Source organism: Dipodomys merriami, unplaced genomic scaffold (assembly GCF_024711535.1).
Source record: "Dipodomys merriami isolate MVZ:Mamm:240054 unplaced genomic scaffold, mDipMer1.0.p SCAF_25, whole genome shotgun sequence".
NCBI lineage: Eukaryota > Metazoa > Chordata > Mammalia > Rodentia > Heteromyidae > Dipodomys > Dipodomys merriami.
In genome coordinates this window covers 23,341,947-23,363,146 of record NW_027203937.1, presented here as the reverse complement: position 1 = coordinate 23,363,146, position 21,200 = coordinate 23,341,947, and the positions used below count along the sequence as shown (strand labels likewise).

Below are 21,200 nucleotides of genomic sequence, written 5' to 3'. Positions count from 1 at the left end.
TTATATTTTACCTAATATAAAATGGTCTAAGAACCAAATCTGAAAAGTCAAAAAACTAAAATTTAATCATTTAACCCCATACCTCCAAAATAAGCTTTAATCAGCATCTTAAAATGTTTTACACGTAAAGTCTTTAAAAGCCATGGGTATTTTGCATTTACAGCATATTTCTATTTAAACTATACACATTTACTGGGTAGTAATTGGACAGGGCAGCTCTTATTTGGTGTTTCTCCACTAAACTAATGAGGTCAACCTTTCATAGTGGCTGATGCCTATAGTCCCAGCTATTAAAGAAAGCGAAGAAGGAGGATCCCTTCAGCCCACAAGTTTGAGACTAGCCTGGGTAACACAGACCTCCTCTCTGAATGACTGAATGTGCCCATTTAACAGAGTCATTACTCTATATAATTTTCTGTGAACCTCTGTACCCATAACAACACTTTGGAAAAAAAATCGTATGTATGCCAATACTGGGGCTTAAACTTAAGAATGAGGGCCCTTCCCTTAGCTTCTTTTTGCTAAAGGCTGGTGCTCTACCACTTGAGCTACCTCCACTTCTGGCTTTTCATTGTTAACTGGAGATAAGAACCTCTTAGACTTTTCTGCCTGGGCTGGCTTCAAACTGCAATCCTCAAATCTGAGCCTCCTGGGTAGCTAGAATGACAGGCAGGACCCACTAGAATCTAGCTCTGGAACAATTTTGGTGGAAGAGAAGGCCTATGAGATTCTAGACAATCCCAAACTGGCCTTAGATTTGTTACCAAATCTAATTTTAGCAATCAGATTCACAATGATAGGGTACTACACCAATACATTTGACCAGGGTCTCTCTAGGTAGACCTCAAGCCAGCAGAATACCACAAGATGTCACAACATCTTCATGGGAGAAGGGTAAGAAGGCATTGAAAGAACACTGCTGATCTGGCTCTGGTTGGGGCTTGCCATTGTCTTTGGGGGATGAAATAAGCTAAATATATTTAGTGCAATAGCACCTTGTGTTAGATTCTGACCTAACCATCAACAAGAATCACATGGGAGAGAAAAAAAATGCTGAGAAAGTTCTACCTGTTAATTAAAACATTGCCACAAGCTAGAAAAGGAACACTTTTTTTTTTTTTTTTTTGAAGGAAGGACATATACAGGGGATTAAACTGAGGGCCTTGTACTTGTTAGGCAAATGCTCTACTTGTGCTTCCTTGGAGATGACAGGCACATACTGCTGCACCCAGCCATTGTTTCTTCAGTAGCTGGGATAACAGGCACTATGGATTCCCCATCTCCATCTCCCAAATAACTAGGATTACAGGTTCGAGTCACCATGCCGGACCAGAAAAAAATCTGTATTAATACCTGTTTGTAAAAAGAGAAAGAAATATGGGTTTCATTGGACATTTTGAAATTCATAGAATTCAATTTCCCCCTTTTGAGCCAGAAACCAAAGAGCCAGAAAAGGGTAGTGATCTGACCAAAGTCATTTGAAAATCCCCAGAGGTTGTGAGGAGCCATGTATCCCTTCCACTACCTCCAAAGTCCCCACTAACTGAAAAACATCTGACAGAAGATACATGTCCTCTCCAGGGTGCTCCTCAACTACCCGAGAGAACCCAGACGAGATCGCACCCAGAGGAGGTCAGCGCTCTCCCAGCTGATTTGGGGGTCGGCCGCCCTAAGTAAGTGCGGCCTTCCCGGGGCGTAGCGGCCCCCCTCCAGGAATCCTGGGCGGAGGATCCCGCTGGGCGGTTCCTTGGCGCGCTCCCCACGGTCGGGAGCCCGGCCGGGGCCGGCCCAGCTCCTCCGCGGCAGGCTGCGTCCAGGCTGCGGGCTGAACCACCGCGCTCCACCGGAGCGGAGGCCACGCCCACAGGCGCAGCTCCAGCAGACGGCCGGGGACTCGCGGGGAGCTGCGTCCGGAGGCCCGGGGGCCCCAGGTTTGTACCCCAAGCGCAGGAGACCACCCTCCACGAGGGTGGGCTTCCCGGGAAGGATGCCTGGCCCGGCCCCGCCGCGTCCCCGAGGCTGGCTTCGCCGGCCTCAGTGGTCCTTTCAGCCATTCCTGAGGGGGCCGACGTCTAACCCCGCGTCCAGGGGCGGGGCATGAGCGGCTCCGGCCCCGCACGGAATGCTAGAGCCTCGGGTCAGCCGAGCGTACTGAGGACCCCCTCAGTTCGAGAACTTTCCAGCGAATTGACACCGCCTCCGGCCCCCGCTGCCTCGGCGCGGGGGAGGATACCCGGGCGCCGGAGCGTTCTGCGAGGCCTCGGTAGTCGCCCTAAGGCAGCTTCCTCCGGGCCGGGCCGGGCCGGGCGCCGGGACCGCGCGGCCTCCGGGCCTTTCGTACCGGGAACCGTTTCCGGGGCGGAGACTTTTTTGCAGCTGACCCGGCACGGCGGGTGACGCGAAGGCCCAGGCGGAAGTGCGGGCGGCGGATCCGGAGTCGGATCCCGGGCCAGGAGCCGGGTCTGTGGGCTCCAAGCTGGGGTTGGTTGGGGTGCCGCCATGGCGAGCCTGTGGTGGGGAGGCCTCCTGCGGCTCGGCTCGGTGCTCAGCCTGTCCTGCCTGGCGCTCTCCTTGCTGCTGCTGGTGCAGCTGACAGACGCGGCCAAGGTGAGTCCCGCCCAGCTGTGGCTCCTGACAGCAGCTCCTCCCTGGCCTCTGGTCCGGCGGAAGCTGAGTCTGCCCACCTGCTCCCCGGCCCAGTCCTCACCGCCAGACCCCTGGCTTTCCAGGCCCGGACCCCCCCCCCCCCATGCCCTCCTAGAGCCGGCTCAGCCCCCACGGCCTCCCCCGGTCCTGTCAGTCCCACTGGACAGTCAGCCCCCTTCCCGGCCCCGACTGACCCACCGCACGCTACAGCGTTCCCGCTCTGCGGGCTGCAACCTTAACCCAGCACCCCCTTGCTCAGCCCCTCGGCCTCTCAGCCCGCCCCCGCCCCCGTGGCCCGGGGAAAACTAACCCCCGCAACGCATTCCTGAACCCATTCTCTTCCCCCTGCGGGAACTCGCTTCTCCTGGCAGCCCCCCTTCCCTAGAGGAGCGACAGTGTCTCCCCAGCTTGGTCTTCTCACCTAACCTTCTGGACCTTCCGGACCTTGCGGTCCCCACCCCCTCTCCCAGGCCCCCTGCTTCTCGATTGCTAACTTAAGGAGTAAGGGAAGAACCAAACTACAGGAGAAGTGAGGTTGTAGTGTTTGCCCGTGTCCATTTCTTGACCTTCCCGGTCCTATCATGCTGTTTCTCTGGTGCCTGACGCTTATGTACTAATGTGCTTCTCCTCTGATGAGCTAATTCATTATTGGGCAACATGGAGGGATTTACATTAGTATCACGGGAAAACATGCTATTGCAGTTTTTAAGTTAGGAGCTTTTCTCTATAATATATTTAAATGCAAGTGCTGAGAAAGACAGGTTACAGGCAGGTAGATGGTGTTTGATGGGAGTTCTTTAGAAATTTTCCTGACCTCCCACCATAAATAGGGACAGTCGAGATTCTTGACTCTCCTGACTTTCAAAAATATTGCGGCACCATCTCCTTCTGCCCATCATTTTAGGTAGTATATCATCATCATATATTTATCAGTCTCCCCTTATTAGGGTGTATCCTAATGGGCAGGAGCTATGCCTTATGCTTATCTTGAGTCGGCCTCACCGAGCCTAAGATCTGGCCTAGAGCGAGTGAATACTAAGTGGTTGATGAATAAGCTTATGAACAACAGCTCTGTGGAGGAATCACTGTGTATAGGAGCAGTGGGCATGGTTCTGTATTGTCTGAGCCAATGCCTTCTCGAATTCCCACTGCCAAGAAAGCTTCTCTTGCTCTCTCAATCCAGATATGTAATCACCTCCTCCTGTGCCTCCTGAAACTGGTTTTGCTGGTAGTCATCCTCTCTACGAACCAAGGAATGGAAGCAGAGTTTACTGGGAATAGGCCAAACTGATCTCTGCTAGAATCAAACAACTTCTACTTCTCCTCTTTACTACAAAAACTAGAAATTTCATTCGTTCCATGATATTCTAACTCCAACCTTTTTTAATTCCTATCAGTACCTCTTTATGAAAGGATGGTAGGGGCTGGGAAGTTGGCTCAGGAGTAGAGTGCTTGCCTGGCATGCATGAGGCCCTGGGTTCAATTTCTCAGCACCACATAAGCAGAAAAAAGTTGGAATTGAGCTGGGCACCGGTGGCTCACACCTGTAATCCTAGCTACTCAGGAGGCTGAGATTCGAGGATCACTGTTCAAAGCCAGCCCGGGCAGGAAAGTAGTGTGGCTCAAGTGGTAGAGCGCTAGCCTTGAACTGAAGAGCTCAGGGACAGTGTCCAGGCCCCAGAGTTCAGCCCCCATGACTGACAAACAAACAAAAAAGGATGGTAGAGGAACTGTGTGTGTATACATGTGTGCGCACATGTTCTACCATTGATCTACATCCCTAGTCCAGAAATTGTGATTTGTGAGTCATTTGTAGTTTGATTCTCCCTCATCCTTTTATAATCAACTGTATTTATAGGCATAACTGTTTGTCAACTATATGTCTTTCTATTGGCAGGTGGATGGTACTGTTAATACCATTTGATTGCCATGTGACCCATAAATATGATTAATAAGTCACTGGTTTTAGAATACCTGATCAGTGATGGTGATAAACCACAAACGAGTTAAACTGTTTCTGTTTTGGTTACAGAATTTTGAGGATGTCCGGTGTAAATGTATCTGCCCGCCCTATAAAGAGAATTCTGGGCAAATTTATAATAAGAACATATCACAAAAAGATTGGTAAGTATTCTGGATCATTTCTATTTTTTTAATTTTCTTTTCTTTTTTTTTTTTGGTTGGTCGTGGGGCTTGAACTCTGGGCCTGGGTTCTGTCCCTCAGCTCTTCAGCTCAAGACTAGCACTCTACCACTTGAGCAACAGGGCCACTTCCTGTTTTCTGGTGTTTAATTGGAGATAAGAATCTCACTGACTTTCCTACCTGGGCTAGCTTTGAACCATGATCCTCAGATCTCAGCCTCCTGAGTAGCTAGGATTACAGGGGTGAGCCACTGGTACCTAGTATTACCTGCCAAATTTCTTTCTGTGGTTGTCACTGTTAATTCAGAATATTCATCCAATATATAATTCTTGTAAAATATTTCTAATCAAAAGTGTCAAGTTCTATTTCCATTTGGAAAAGTGAGTGTAAGGCCTGGTGTAAGGCATGATGTAAACCTAAAGTAGTATGCTAGCCCAAACAGTAAGCCCTAGGTAGGAAAGATCTCTTATGAAGATGGGCCTGAGTTTATGATACCTAACCTATCCATAGCTGCCTTAACTATGCGCTTTGTTACTTTTCAGTGATAGGTAAATGAGCCTCAATCTATTATAAGTTTTACAGTGTGTAACTTTTCTGGAGTTGTTTGTTGTAGTTTTTTGTTGGGGTTTTTTGTTGTTACTTCCCTCCCTCCCTCCTTTCCACCCTTCCTTCCTTCCTTACTTCCTTCCTTCCTTCCTTCCTTCCTTCCTCTCTCTTTCTTTCTTTTCTCTTCTTTCCTTTTCTTTTCTTTTCTCTTTCTTGCTAATTTCTAGGGCTTTAACTTGGCCTGGGCACTGCCTGTGAATGTTTTTTTGCTCATGGTTAGCATTCTATCACCTGAACTACTGCTCCATGATTAGAGTCTCATTAACTTTGCTGCCCAGTCTGACTTCAAACCATATCCTCAGATCTCAGCCTCCTGAGTAGCTAGAATTACAAGGGTGTGCCACCAGTACCTAGCTGTTAACTTGGTTTTTTGAGATAGGGTCTTGATACATAGCTCAGATTGGCTTGATGTTCACTACATCAAATTGGCCTCAAACTGGCCTCAAATTCTCAATCCTCCTGCATTTACCTCCAGAGTACCAGGATTATAGGTATAGACCACCATATACAGCCACAGTGTAAAGTTTTAGTTACATATTACCAAATATGGGAGGTTCAGGGAATTAACTATATTTGTCAGAGTGTGTCATTTGATGTGTGTGTAAATGAGCTATAGTATGCCAAGATAATGATCTCTTCAGCCCTTAAGCAGTCAGACAGACTGCTAACAACTGGAATCCTGACTGGCTATCCAGCCACAGTAGCCTTTGTTTATTCTAATGGCCCTTATGAAGGGTACTTTTCCTACACTTTTCCTACATGTACCCTTAAACAATTGGGAACCAGTTGTATTATGGCTGGATGGATGTGCTCCATCCTGTGGAACTGTGGTAGTATATAATTTGTAACCACAATGAAAGATTAGGGAAAATCCAAGGAAAACAGCTCCAGATACTCACAGATACTTTTACATATACCTGATTTCACAATTTAGTAGTCAGCAAAGAGTCTCAAAGCAAGATTTCAGTTACAATATTCCACACTAACTTTATTTATTTTTTTTTGGGGGGGGGGGTCCGGTCATGGGGCCTGAACTCTGGGCCTGGGTGCTGTCCCTCAGCTCTTCAGCTCAAGGCTAGCACTCTACCACTTGAGCCACAGCGCCACTTCTGGCTTTTTTCTTTTTGCTTATGTGGTGCTGAGGAATCGAACCCAGGGCCTCATGCATGCAAGGCAAGTGCTCTACCACTGAGCCACCTTCCCAGCCCTCCACACTAACTTTAAAGAAGAGGTATTCTTTGAGCATATTTGATTTCTCTGATGCCATTTTTTTTCTTTTCTTTTGTGTGTGTGTGTTTTTTTGTTTGTTTGTTTGTTTTTGTTTTTTGTTTTTGCCTGGGACTTGAACTCAGGGTCTGGGCACTGTCCTTGAGCTTCTTTTAGCTCAAGGCTAACACTCTACCACTTAACCCACAGCACCACTTCTGGCTTTTTCTGTTTATGTAGGACTGAGGCATGCAACCCAGGGCTTCATGCATGCTAGGCAAGCACTCTACCACTAAGCCACGTTCCCAGCCCTGCCATTGTTTATTCTTCCTATGATAAGCATTCTAGGTTTAGTCCATTAGTTTTTTTCCTTTTCTTTTTTTAATTATCTTTAAGTAGTTGTACAAAGAAGTTCCCATTCTACAAACCAGTATATGAGTACAAAGTGTCTGACAATATTGTCACCCAACTCTCTTAACCCATCCCTTCTCTCACTTTTTTCTTTAGTTGAGATTAGGTGATTACATAAATTTCACATATTTCACAGTATTGTGGAGTTAGAGTCACAAACACATTTTAACTTTCACAAGGCAAATTGTCATTATCATGGTCTATACAGTTTGTCTGTTAGTTCTTGAGAGCTCTTTATGTACTTCTGTTTTCCAGTTTAAAAGGTTTCACATTGCAAAGTGAATTGGCTATATAGGTTTATATCAACAAGTTACTGTATATAATGAAAAATAAAGCTCAAATGCTCTTTCTTTTTTTCCTCTTGTATAGAGTCTAAGGCCTTGCAAATTCTAGTCAAGCACTCTACCACTAAGTTACATCCCTAGCTCTCAAATCTTTAAATTACTTCTATAAATTTTCCAAGGATATTGAATATTGCCCATCAGTTTATTTTATTGTCAGTAGTAGAATATGATGGCTATTATTTGAGTGGCAAATGAACTCACTTTTCAAGTGTTTAATGCTAATATTTTCCATATGTTGTCTACATCAGGTTATTAGTCAAAACAAGGAGTTTTGAAAAGAAATACTTAAGCAGTGTTTGTTTGCTATCTTTTTCTCCTCCTTGTCACTTTCCCTTGCCTTCTTACAGCTTAGCCTTTTATTAGAGTAAGTTTCCAATTGACACTGGAGATTTTTAACTGGCTTTAGAAAGGCATACCACTTACGATCAGTCAGCATATTATGGCTTCCAGAGGGCCTGTGCCCCATCTGTCAGTCAGGTCTCACCTTCTGTTTTCTAAGACCCTCCATTTTTCCAGTTGTTAGCTTTCACTGCCTTCTTCACTGCCCTATTTTGGATAATTTAATACAGGAAAAGTTAATTTTCTAGTTGGTTTGTGGTATTATTCAAAGTTGAAAATGTCTTTTGGCACTAGGGGGAGATATTGCCTAGTTTCTAAAAGTGTTTGCACAGTGTGTGTGACGGGTCTGAACAAATCTTCTGTTGCTTCTTCAACCCTACATATTTTTTTTTTCCTTTTCCTATGTGTGTGTGTGTCTTGTTTGTTTTATTTTGAAACAGGGTCTTATTTTATAAGCCAAAACCAGTTCTCAATCTTCCTTCCTCAGCCTCCTGTACACCTTTTATATTAGAATATATTTGTCCTTGAAAGGAAATTTACTCAACATAGATTCCTAAGTAATCCATAGGTATTGCTGTTCAGACTTGTGAACCTGGGATAGGGAGCTAATAGGAAATAAGTGTCATTTTCCTGAGGTTTGGAGAGATAAGAAGGACTTACCTGTACAGCAGGAGACCTGGATCTTTGTCCTTTTTCAGCTACTGATTTACTCTCTACCTGTGTACAGGTGTTGATCTGGATGACCTCCTCTGATTTTGAAATGGAGGGCTTTTAGGGACTTTTCCTTCCTCTGCACAATTTATGCTTGAGTTAAGTAAATACATGCTTGGGCTTGTATGACAGGGATAAATAACCACACTTCTATGGTGTGAATTGTGAGACTTTATCTAAAATTCTACTGGTGGAGATTTAGTTTTTTCTTTCCTTTTCTTTTAATAAATGAGGAATGATGTTCTTGGAGACAGGATCTTGCTATATAGTCCAGGCTGAACTCAAACTTTCCATTCTTCTGCCCCCAGCTTTCCAAATGCTGGGGATTACCACACCAAGCTGAGGTTCAATTTTTCATTACTATCTGTTACAATTAAGCTACTGGTTATGAATCAGTGAACATTTTAAACTTTTTAATGTCAGAGTTCAAAGTGTATTTTGATAGGAGAAGGAATCAATCTAGAGTGCTGAGTGCTCCCAAAAGGAATGGATGGAATAGGATAGGATGCGGTAGTAAAGTTTTTGAAGCAGCTAGAAATGCCCAACAAAGACATGCCGAAGGGGAAAAAAATTGCCCAGCAGCCGGCAGGACAGGGAAGCTTCACTACTTTGTTTGAAGGTGTTCAGAGTACTAGAGTTATAGAGAAGGGTGGTCAGCTAAGGAGAAAATTCATACAGTTCTTAGACTTGTAATTTTTCTGAGAAAGGATATTTTTGATAGCCCTGCCTTTTATACATACACACACACACACATATATGTCCTGTTTTTATGTCCTGTTTTTACTTCTTGTTCTTTCTATAGTCTTTTGTTCATTGAGAAAACAATTATTTCCTACTCTGGCTTCAAGTATTTAATTCCAGAGTTTCATAATTTGCCCTCTGTTAAGTGTATTGTGACAGTTAAGAATGATGTTAGTTCATAAAAGATAATCTCATATTTAAACAATGCTCCATGTCACTGTAAATCCTTTAAAGTACTTTTACTTGGTAGTTGAGAAAGTCTAAATATGACTTGATTTGTTGAGTAGTTTTTAATTCCATTTTGGGATTTTTCCAGTTATATTTGAAAATGATAACAATAGCTATTTGAAAATTTCTGGGCATTGGTGGTTTATAAACGCTTGTAATCCTAGCTACTCAGGAGTCTGAGATCTCTGAAGATTGAAATTCAAAGCTATCCTCAACCAGAAAGTCCATGAAACACCTATCTCCATTAACCAACAAAAAAAGCCAGAAGTGGAGCTGTGGCTCAAGCAGTCTTGCTCCTTGAGCACAAAAGCTCAGGGATAGCACTCAAGACCTGAGTTCAAGGCCCAGGACTAGCAGCAAAAAAAAAAAAAAAAAGGAATAGATAATAGATAGCTACTGCATATATATCTTTATTGATTGTTAGACTGTTGGTTTTAGCAAAATGCTACAGTTAAGACAGGAAACTTTACTTTGGTTTATTACTTATCCCTTACATTCTTTTTATTGGATAAAACCAGTGATTATTCTGGACTTCAGGAAACTTCTGATCAGTGAAAGTAGAACATCAGGCAAGGCTTAAGCAGTTTTTTTCCGTTTCTCCAGTGACTGTCTTCATGTTGTGGAGCCCATGCCTGTGCGGGGACCTGACGTAGAAGCATATTGTCTGCGCTGTGAATGCAAATATGAGGAGAGAAGCTCTGTCACAATCAAGGTAAAATAAATACACACACACACACACACACACACGCACGTGCACACACACACACGCACACACGCACACACACACACACACACACACACACACACAGTCTTCATATAAGAAAATATTCTAGACTTTTCCCCAGAAGGAGTAATGGGCCTAGTTGACATGCTTTCCAGGTTACTTAGGATATGTTAGATAGAAGTATGAATTTGCATAAAAATGTGCTATATTTAGCTAGAACATTCCAGAAAGAAATTCTTATTTCTCTCCTTATAAACTAATAGTGAGACAGCAGAATGAGTAAGCATTCTTTTCCCCATCCTCCAACTGTTTGAATAAATTATATTTATAGTAACTATTCTAGAAGCATTACTTTGGGATTTTATGATTTTCCTTCTTTAATAGTGTAGGAAATGGAATGTAGATAGCTCATCAACATTTGGATCTCTGATGAATTCATTTACTTTGTTATGGTGTCAAATGGTTGTTTTCTCCACACATATTTTAATTAATTTATTTTTTGTGCCAGTATTGAAGTACAAAATGTATGAACTTGATGCTTCATGCTTTTGCTGGGATTTTTCACCCAACACTGGCTCTCTATCACTTGAACCATGCCTCTATTTCAGCTTTTTAAAAAATACTGCAAATAATTTTGTTTGAAACAAAATGAACCATTGATAAGAAACAATTAAATACATAGCAGACATGTCTACCACACTGTTTCACATTCTTTTTTTTTATGAGTACAACATCTTGATCAATGTCATGAACATTTTCACCCCTCTCTCCTAATCTATGCATTCCCTCACTTCCTCACTTTTCTTTTCTTTTTTTTTTTTTTGGGGGGGGGGCGGTCCGGTCGTGGGGCCTGAACTCTGGGCCTGGACACTGTCCCTCAGCTCTTCAGCTTAAGGCTAGCGCTCTACCACTTGAGTCACAGTGCCACTCCGGGTTTTTTCTTTTTGCTTATGTGGTGCTGAGGGATGGAACCCAGGGCCTCAGGCATGCAAGGCAAGCGCTCTACCACTGAGCCAACTTCCCAGCCCTCCCTCACTTTTCTTAATGTTGTAGGATATAAACTTAATTCTTGACTGCCTTCTCCTCACCTCCTCTTTACCTTCTCCTTTCCCCTTGACCATACCCCACCCCTTTCAAGTACTCCATGTGTTTATTTTGTTGAACTTTGATTTTGCCTCTCTAAAGAATTATTCTACTTAAGTTCTCCCTTGAATCTACTATATGTCAGTTAGTATGTTTGTATGCTGGTCAACTGAAGATAAGAGTCTCTCAGACTTTTCTGCCCAGGATGGCTTTGAACTGCTAGTCTAAGATCTAAGCCTGAGTAGCTAGAGTTATAGACATGAGCTACTAGCACCTAACTTTTCTCCATAAATATTTCATATGCTACTTCCCATTCCTTTTCTCAAAAAAGGGTTTGGTGGTAGATCTTGGGTCTTAGGAGTCACAAAAGATTTCTTTTCTGATTGACCTTTTAGGAAAGCTCCTGTTTCAATAGGGTGTGGTACTGAAGAGAAATCTTCACTGTATTTGAGTTATTTTGTTTGTTTTTGTAGTTATTTTTAGTGTAGGAGATAGAACCCAGGGACTATATGTTCTAGACAATATTCTACCACTGAGTTACAAACCCAGCCCTTATATTTCATTTTTAAACAAATTTTGAATGTATATGTGTGTGTGTCTGTGTGTGTGAGTACTAGGACTTGAACTCAAGACTGTGCTCTCGCTCAGCTTCTTTGCTCAAGGCTGAGCCATTCTACCAGTTGAGCCACACCTCCAGTCCAACTTTTTTGCTAGTTAATTGGAGATAATGTTTCTCAGATTTTTCTTCACTGGGTGGCTTCAAATCATGATCCTCAGATCTCATCCTTCTGAGTAGCTAAGATTACAAGTGTGATCCATCAGCAGCTGGCTTAAGAGATTTTTGGATGTGTAATGATATACCCTAAAATTTATAGTCACCAAAATTCACTCATTTAGGTCTATAGTTCTACAAATAAATTTAAAAGAACTTTAGCCAGACATAATTATACACACCTGTCACCCTTGCACTTGCGAGGCTGAAGCAGGATGATTGTGAGTTTGAGACTAGCCTGTGCTTCAACAAAGCAATTTTTCTTAATCTGTTTGTTTTTGTTGGTGGTAGTGGTGGTGCTTGGTTTGAACTTAGAGCCTTGTGCTTGGTAGGCAGGTACTAGACTTCTGGACATACCTCCAACCCATTTATTTATTTATTTTTAATTTTATGAGGGCTCTGAGCACTATCCTTGAGCTTTATTTGCTCAAGGCTAACACTCTACCACTTGAGCCACAGCGCCACTTTGGGCTTTTTCTCTTTATGTGGTGCTGAGGAATCCAAGCCAGGGCTTCATGCATGCTGGGCAAGCACTCTACCATTAGGCCACATTCCCAGCCTCCAGCACTTTTAATGAGTTAAGATTTTAATTCCTGCCCAGGCATGTGCCTATTTTAGGCTTTTTGTCATAGCTTGGATAACAAGTACATGCCATCACAGCTAGCTATGGCTTAGGAACCCCTTCCTCTCTCCATCTTTTCTGCCTGGGCTGGCCTTGAACTGTGATCCTCACATTTTCAGCTTCCTAAGCAGCTAGAATTACAGCTGAGAGCCAGCAATACGTGGCTTTTCCATGTTTTGTTTTTAGATAGGGTCTAGTGCTCTTTGTCCTAGGCTGTCTTGGTATAAGATCCTCCTAATCTTTTTTAACTGGGATTATAGGCTTGAACTACCGTGCCTCGTTTGTTTGTTCAGAGGTCTTGCTTTTTGTCTGGCTGGCCTTGAGCTTCAGTACTCCCCATCTCTGCCTCCTGAATAGAGCTGGGATTACAGGTTAAAATTCAATTTTAAAAGAAATTGGATTAAAATTGAGTTTCAAGTTGTCCAAATAGTCCCTAGTTTCAAACAATCCCTATTTCATTTTGTTTGTATACATCTGAACATTTCATATAAATGGAAGATTGATGTGATCAGTGACTGGCTTCTTTTACTTGGCATAATATTTTTTTTAATTTTTATCTATGTTATAGCATGTATCACTACTTTATTTTATTAATAGTATTCCATTATATGAATATCTATCAGTTGATGACTACTTGGATTGTTTCCAGATTTATTTTGATTAATACTGGCCTGATTATCTGCATGCATATTTTTGTGTAGATAGGTTTCCCTTTCTCTTAGAATGGTAAGTTTATATTTAATTGTTCAACAGTCAGCCAGAGTATTTTCCAAAGTGGTTGTACCATTTTACCAGCAGTGTGTGAGGGCTCTGTTTCTTCATTTACATGCCAGCAATTTATTGTCTGGTTTGTTATTGTCTATTATCCTAATGTAGTACTTTTAGTTAATGTATGAGCTAAAATATCACAAGAGCTGGCCTAAAAACTGTTTTTTTGCAGCCCCAAGTTGATCTACAGGAGTAGACTGTTGCAGTTCACTTGAATTGCATTTTGATTAGCATCCAGAGTGCTGCTGAATCTAGAATACTGTTCAACAGAAATAGGAAGTGCTGTACTGGCACTGGTAACAGATGATTAGCAATAAGTAGAGATGGAGCCTTGAAGACTCATAAGAAGATACCAAAGTATTAGTGAAAGACCAAAGTCTTTGGTCTTTCACTAATACTTTGGTGAAAAGTTGAATTTCTTATATTAGAATCTGGTTGATACAGAAATATCCTATATGTTTAATAGATAAATCATTCTCCACTGTGGCTTTACTCTTATACAAGATTCTGCTTTCTTGGCTTGAACAGAGCTGCAACTTTACTTTTAATTTCTTTTAGGTTACCATTATAATTTACCTTTCCATTTTGGGACTCCTACTTCTGTATATGGTGTATCTTACCCTGATTGAGCCCATACTGAAGAGACGCCTCTTTGGACACTCACAATTAATTCAGAGTGATGACGATGTTGGGGTAAGTTCCCAGCCTGCCCTTGCTGCTGAAAAGTCATTAATGTGGAATTTGGAAGTGATGTTCCTTGGTATGGTGCTGTGTCAAACTTTGCCCTGTTTATATTGAGAAAAGCATCTAAGGTAGTTTTTTCCCCAATCTCTTGTCCTGAACATCTTTCCTATAATAGCACCTAATGCTGTGGAAGGCAAAGAGGGTTTACTGAAGGAGAGTGTGAAGACCATGGCTTTCTTTCCTTATTATGTGTTCCTATTTTCCTCTAGATCCTCCTCTTATCTTTTTTTTTTTTTGGTCCAGTCGTGGGGCCTGAACTCTGGGCCTGGCCTCAGCTCTTCAGCTCAAGACTAGCACTCTACCACTTGAGCCACAGCACCACTTCCGGCTTTTTTCTTTTTGCTTATGTGGTGCTGAGGAATCGAACCCAGGGCTTCATGCATGCAAGGCACGAGCTCTACCATTGAGCCACCTTCCAGCCCCCCTCCTCTTTAAAACACATTTATCTTTGTACATATAGTTATATAAATTGCTGTTGTCTTTTTTTGTTGTTGTTTTAACATTACTTCATTTTAAAATGTCTGGAAATGGATATACTCCACAAGCTTGTCATTTAATATACATTAAGATTTATATTGTTAGTTTTGTCATTATTCCTTTTGGAATTATATCTCAATTTTCCATTTTATTATATGTAATTGTTGTCTATATTTTTCTTTTGAATTTTTTTCTTAGACTTTATACCTGAATAAATTCACTATAGTGAATGAATTCACTATAGCTTTAAAAATAATCCATTGTAAAAGCCAAACCCAGAGCAAGCTTGCCAACTAATCAAAATGTTACTCTAGAATGCCTTTGTAAACTGTTAGGAAAAATGGGAAAGGAGAGAGATCCTTTCCAAAGATAGCTTTAGTTATAACTACAAATCACTGATCAATGCTGTATTGTCTCCTGAATATCAATTATGCATATTTAACTTACTTGAGCAAGATTTAACTTTTTAAAGTTTTGTAAAGAACTTTTATACGTGGAGAAAGCTAAGACAAGAGATTATATATCAGAAGTATTAGAGCCTTAAATACTATTTGCTTATGTGCTAATTTTCATAAGTCAGGGTTCTCAAGCTTAACAACTACATATAATTTAGTTGTCTTCCTAATTGTAAGATATTCAGCAGCATCCCTGACCTGTATCCAGTAATATCAGATGATTTATGCCACTAGATTGCCATCTGAGTCATGTTACCATCACTGTCAAATGTTACTATGTAGGGGACAAAGACACTCCCAGTTGAGAACTATTGACATGAAAACATTGTGCATCAAAAGCTTCATAAACCATTTTCATTATTGTCATGTAGATTGGGAGTCTGACTTTACCTACATCCTTTATAACATCACATATCTATTGCTGATTTCAGAAATAGGCAATGTTAACATAGCACACACAGCACAAAAGAAAAAGATATACAGATGTATACAGGGAACACATGTAGGACAGGCATTTGATTGATAGGGTCAAGTACTCAGTAGCTGTTTTGCCCACTAGCGGTTAATTCTTCCTGCACATTGACCATTTGGGAACACTGTGGCCTGGATATTTGTTAAACTGATCGTAGGCAGAGAAAGATTTTTGTGGTGCAATTCTATACAAAAAGAAGCGAAATTTAAATTCCTACAGTTGTTGCTTATTTAAAATACGAGTTCATCATTACTTATGTCCTTTTTATAAGGCTCTTTTAAACCATTTTTTGCTGTCTTTTTAGTGCAGAGTATCTTAAGGCAAATAAAAGCACAAATAGTTAAAAATTAAGCTCATTGCTAATAGTCATAGTATTTACTGTATCATATAACCATGACACATCATCACTATTATCAAAAGCATTACTTTAAACATGTTTTGTATTCATTGAAATGTTATCAGGTGTAAAAAGAACAAACATCTAAAAAGGGTAAATCTCTATTTGCATTCTCCCAGCACCCAAGACCATGAGCAGCTAGTTCAATCTTGTTCCAGTAGGTAGAGAACAGACCAAGAGGATTAACTGGTTTGTTTGGTCTTTGGAACTTGTTCCTTAAGATATTTTTCTCCTCTTTAAGAGTAGATGACAGGACTATGAAACTGAGGGGTGCTCTGCAGATAAAGTACATCCTTTTTCTCATTATTGTTTATATCAAAATAAATCAATGGTATTAATATTTTATATACAAGTTTATTGGAGCACTATATTCCTATAGTGTTATTTTAATCTACCTGAATAAAATCTGTGTGCTCAGAAGATGCCAGGTCAAGGTTAGGCAAGCTGAGTTTTAGTATTTGTGCTCATTTTGTTAAGTGACTTTGGGTTAGTTTACTACCTTCTGGGAAATCAAGTCATCCTACAGCTTTAGCCTTCTGCCTCTCTACCTTCTTTCTTTGAACATTTTGGACTTCATGGGGTATTATGTATTGTTTCATTTGTAAAGTTGAAAATAAAAAGTAGTGGGATTTTCACAAGCCATTACCTAAGAAGTATAAAGTTGAGAACATTTTATTAAGAAGGAAGAAAAGATTCTTTATAGAAAGCCCTTTGAAAACAAGTTGGGCTTGTATATAGAGTTATATGGTCATGTATACCATATGCTGCCTCCTGTCATGTATGATAAGAGCTTTTTTGCACATGCATGGCAGAACAATGTTTCTTTCCTGGAGATAAAGCTTAGTTTTAGTGTTGGAACATGTGGGAACTTTGCTAATGCGGAGTACAGGAAAAAGAGATCAAGGAAAAGACAAAACAAAAAACAATCAATTACTATTGAATGCTTTTTGTCATTTAGGCAGCTGTGTTTATATCTTATTCTTAGATGGATTAGTATGGTGGTTTTCTATGTAATGACCACAAACATCCAGGTATGCTAGTTTACTTTGACTAGGAGAGATTAGTTTATCCGGATCTCAGAATAACCTTTCAGTAACCTCTTTCCTAAGATCGTACTTTACAGTGAAGCCATCATTATTCAGTAATAAAGATTCGAGTCTTTGTTGAACAGAGATGCTGACGTGAGTCATTCTTTACTTTCCTTAGCAACAGGGTAATTGTAGCATTTGAGCTCTGTCTCTTTTCATTGAAGATTGGAGAAGGGAGAAAACAAGACAACCCTTGGAAACTAGTTAGTTTAATATTTGTGGGGTTGGTATGGGGAGAGATTAAAACCAACCAAGATAAACCCTCTCAATTCATCTGCTATGCTAAATGTGGCCCCAGGCTGAAAAGTAAACAATTCTAGTATGTCAGAAAATTAAAAGACAGATCTTTCTGCTGCCACAGATTATAGTGTTGATTAATAGGAAAAACCTTACTTCTTGTAGCATGAAGACATTAACATGCAAATATGTTTTGTTTTGTTTTGTTTTTTTTGGTCGGTTGTGAGGCTTGAACTCTGGACTTGGGCGAGTTCCCTGAGCTCTTCAGCTCAAGGCGAGGCTTTACCCCTTGAGCCACAGCACCACTTCAACTTTTTTTGAGACAGTATCTCAGCACTCTCTGTGCCTTCCCAGTGCTTGGACACAGGCATTCCTCACCACACTGGACTGGTGTGGTGGTGCATGCCTATAAGGCAGGAAGATTACATGTTTAAGGATGTATGTAGCAAGACCCTGTCTCCAAAAAAAGGAAGATCTCTCTTTAGCACAAATGAACAGTGACCACTGCTCTTGTCTTGGTCTCTGCTTCTTTTTTTTTTTCTTTTGTCAGTCATGGGGCTTGAACTCTGGACCTGAGCGCTGTCTCTCAGCTCTTCAGCTCAAGGCTAGTGCTCTACCACTTGAGCCACAGCGCCACTTCCGTTTTTTTCACAGACTTTCCTGCCCGGGCTGGTTTTGAACCATGATCCTCAGATCTCAGCCTCTTGAGTAGCTAGGATTACAGGTGTGAGCCACCAGCGCTTGGCAAGCGGGTCTCTGCTTCTTAAGAGGGACCCATGGACATTTTTTACCCAAAACTCCCTTGTTGCTTGTTTCTTGAATCAACCTATTTCAATAGTTGAGTAGCTAGGAGTGCTTAGTCACATGGATGCTTTGTTTGAAAAGTTTGCCTGTTCCTGTGCTTAGCTAGCAGCTGTTTTGTATGTCTGTATATCACTGTCTCTGATGCTTTCTATCTGGATTTTCAGGATCATCAGCCTTTTGCAAATGCCCATGATGTGCTTGCCCGCTCCCGCAGTCGAGCCAATGTTCTGAACAAGGTAGAATATGCCCAGCAGCGTTGGAAGCTTCAAGTTCAAGAACAGCGAAAATCTGTCTTTGACCGACATGTTGTCCTCAGCTAATTGGGAATAAAAGTCAAAGTGACCAGAAAAAAAATGGGCTGACAATTGGAAAGAATTGAGTTTCCTGGGTTTTGTTATAATGACCTGTTGATTTCACCAACTCTTGCTGGAAGACTCAAAATTGAAAGCAAAAATATGCTTAGTATTTTTTTCTCATTAATGTATTAATGAAGACATTTTTAAAAGCACACAGTTCAAAGTCAGTCTATAAATCTTTTCCTACTTGTGACTTTTACTAATAAAACTAAATCTGCCTGTAAATTATCTTGAAGTCCATTATCTGAAACAAGCACTCTCTTTTTCACCACATAGTTTTAACTTGATATTCAAGATATTTTTCAGGGTTGGGTTTGCTTTTTTTTTTTTTTTGGTGTGTATTATTGTTTTTTTTTTTTTGTGGCAGAAGGAGAGATGCGTGGAAAGTGCTTGATGAAACTTTCTTAAGTCACTTTACTAAACTTTTGTAAATAGTTCGTACCTTCTGTTTTCAAAGTCATTGGTAATGTTCCAATGTAGCCAACCTCATCAAAGCATTGACTTGCTCATTTGACTTTTGCACTGACTGTATTATCTAGGTATCTGGTTGGCCTGTGGCTGCATTTCGTGGTAAACTGGATCTGAAATGCCTGGTGGCTCTTCACAAAATGCAGATTTTCTTCATGTACTGCGATGTCTGATGCAATGCATCCCAGGACAAACTGGCCATTTGCTAGTTTACTTTAATGACTAAACATAGTCTTGGTGTGTGTGGTCTTCCTCATCTTCTAGTATCTTAAGGACTTGGACGCTTGCAATAAAGAAACTTCCTCTTAAATCCAGGCCTCCCTGGGTTGATGACCTACTCATATTGGTCAGCATTTCCAGTCGTGTTGAAAGGCAGCTGTTTGAACTCTCCTGTGCAGCTTTGAACTAGGACTGGAGTTTGGTTGCCTCTCTGAAAAGCATAACAATTATTGGATAACTGGGTTTTTTTCTTCCTATATGTCCTTTTTGGAATGTAACAATAAAAATAATTTTTGAAACACATATTAATGTGTTCGTGTACTCAAGCTTTTTCTTTTCCTTTTGCAATACGATGAGCTTGAAGATACAAAGACATTTTGTACTCTGTTGTGAGACTCCTTTATACTGAATTACCTGTGTGAACATGTTTAGAGAGGAAAGAAAAGAATGTATGGGTTCAGACCAACCAGTCTCTAAAAAGTATACAAGCCAGGTGCCTGTGACACATGCCTGCAATCCCAGTTATTCAGGAGGCTGAGACTAAGGATCACAGTTTGAAGCCACTCCAAGCAGGAATATCTGTGTAACTCGTTATCTCCAATAAACTACCAAAAAAGCCAGAAGTGGCTCTGTGGCTCAAGTGGTAGAGTGCTAGCCTTGAGGAAAAGAAGCTCAGGGACAGTGCCCACACCCTGAATTCAGGCTGGAAGCTCAGGGACAATGCCCATGCCCAGAATTCAGGCTCTACGACCAGCACAAATATAAAATTTAAAAAGTAAATTATACAGATGTTGTGGTAAACTGAGAGATTTAAAATTCCTAAAGGAGCCCTGCGCAGGTGGCTCACGCCTGTAATCCTAAGCTACCCAGGAGGCTGAGATCTGAGGATGGTGGTTCAAAGCCAGTGTGAGACTCAAAGTGTGAGACTCTTATCTCCAATTAACCACCAGAAAACCAGAAGTGGTGGCTCAAGTGGTAGAACGCTCACCTTGAACTGAAGAGCTCAGGGACAGCACCCAGGCCCAGAGTTGAAGCCCCATGACCAACAACAACAAAAGCTAAAGGAGCATTTGTCCTACAAAGTTCTTGACAAAAATTGTATTGCAGCCTAGCACTTATGGCTCATGCCTATAATCCTAGATGTTTAGGCGGCTGAGATCTGAAGATAGCAGTTCAAAGCTAGCCTGGGCAGAAAAATCCATGAGACTTATATCCAGTTAACCAGCAAAAAGCCAGAAGTGGAGGTGTGGCTCAAATGGTAGAGTGCTATCCTTGAGCAAGAAAGCTCACAGTGCCCAGGCCCAGAATTTGAGTCTCAGGACCAGTGTATACACATGTGCTTGCTCTCACACACACACACACAATTGCAATTAAATTCATAAGGATAATGTTTAGGAACTGCTAATGGTTTTGTTGCTTCATTTAAAACAAAAAATGGAGTTTTTCAACATCCACAAACATACTAAAATTGATTACATTATTAGTATTAAAATGTAGGCTTATGCCTGGCTCAGCTTCTCAAGAAGCTGAGATCTGAGGATCATGGTTCAAAGCCAGTGCAGGCAGGAAAGTCTGTGAGACTCTTACCTCCAATAAACCACCAGAAAACTGGAAGTGACACTGTGGCTCAAGTGGTAGAACCTTGAGCTGAATTGCTGAGGGACAGTGCCTAAGCCCAGTGTCCAAGCCCCACAACCCACAAAAAAAACACCCCAAAAAACAAAATTTAGGCTGCACATAGTTATGCACACATATACCATTCAGGAGGATGAGACAGGACCACAAGTTCAAGGCCTGCCTGGGCTATGTAACAAGCTCAAGGCCAGCCTGCATAGTATCACTGTCTCAAAGGAAAAAGTCAACCATGATCAAGTAAATATATCCCAGACATGAAAAACTAGTTGAACATTTGAAAATAATACCATCAGTGGGAATTTTAAATAAGATGTAAGTCAAAGCACTAGTGGCCCATGCTGTAATCCTAGCTACTCAAGAGGCTGAGATCTGAGGATCAGGATTTGAAGCCAGCTCAGGCAGGAAAGACGTGAGACATCAATAAACCAGTAAAAAGCTGGAAGTGTACCTGTGAGCTCAAGTGGTAGAGTGGTAGCTCAAGTCAAAAAGGTAAGGGACAGCTGG

The 21,200-nt window shown here is 41.4% G+C and overlaps 1 protein-coding gene across 2 annotated transcripts; it reads left to right on the top strand.

Annotated features, from left to right (window-relative positions):
- Window positions 1–1,858: 1,858 nt before the first annotated feature.
- Tmem9b (TMEM9 domain family member B) lies at window positions 1,859–19,364 on the top strand. Of its 2 annotated transcripts, none has more exons than XM_070035271.1 (5): window positions 1,859–1,931; window positions 4,679–4,770; window positions 9,979–10,087; window positions 13,903–14,037; window positions 18,183–19,364. In XM_070035271.1, the coding sequence occupies exons 3-5, from the start codon at window positions 10,004–10,006 to the stop codon at window positions 18,336–18,338; spliced, it is 375 nt and encodes a 124-aa protein (XP_069891372.1). In that variant the 5' UTR covers window positions 1,859–1,931; window positions 4,679–4,770; window positions 9,979–10,003; the 3' UTR covers window positions 18,339–19,364. The 2 variants fall into 2 exon arrangements, with proteins under 2 accessions (XP_069891372.1, XP_069891371.1); XM_070035270.1 differs by lacking the exon at window positions 1,859–1,931 and adding an exon at window positions 2,277–2,607.
- Window positions 19,365–21,200: the final 1,836 nt, after the last annotated feature.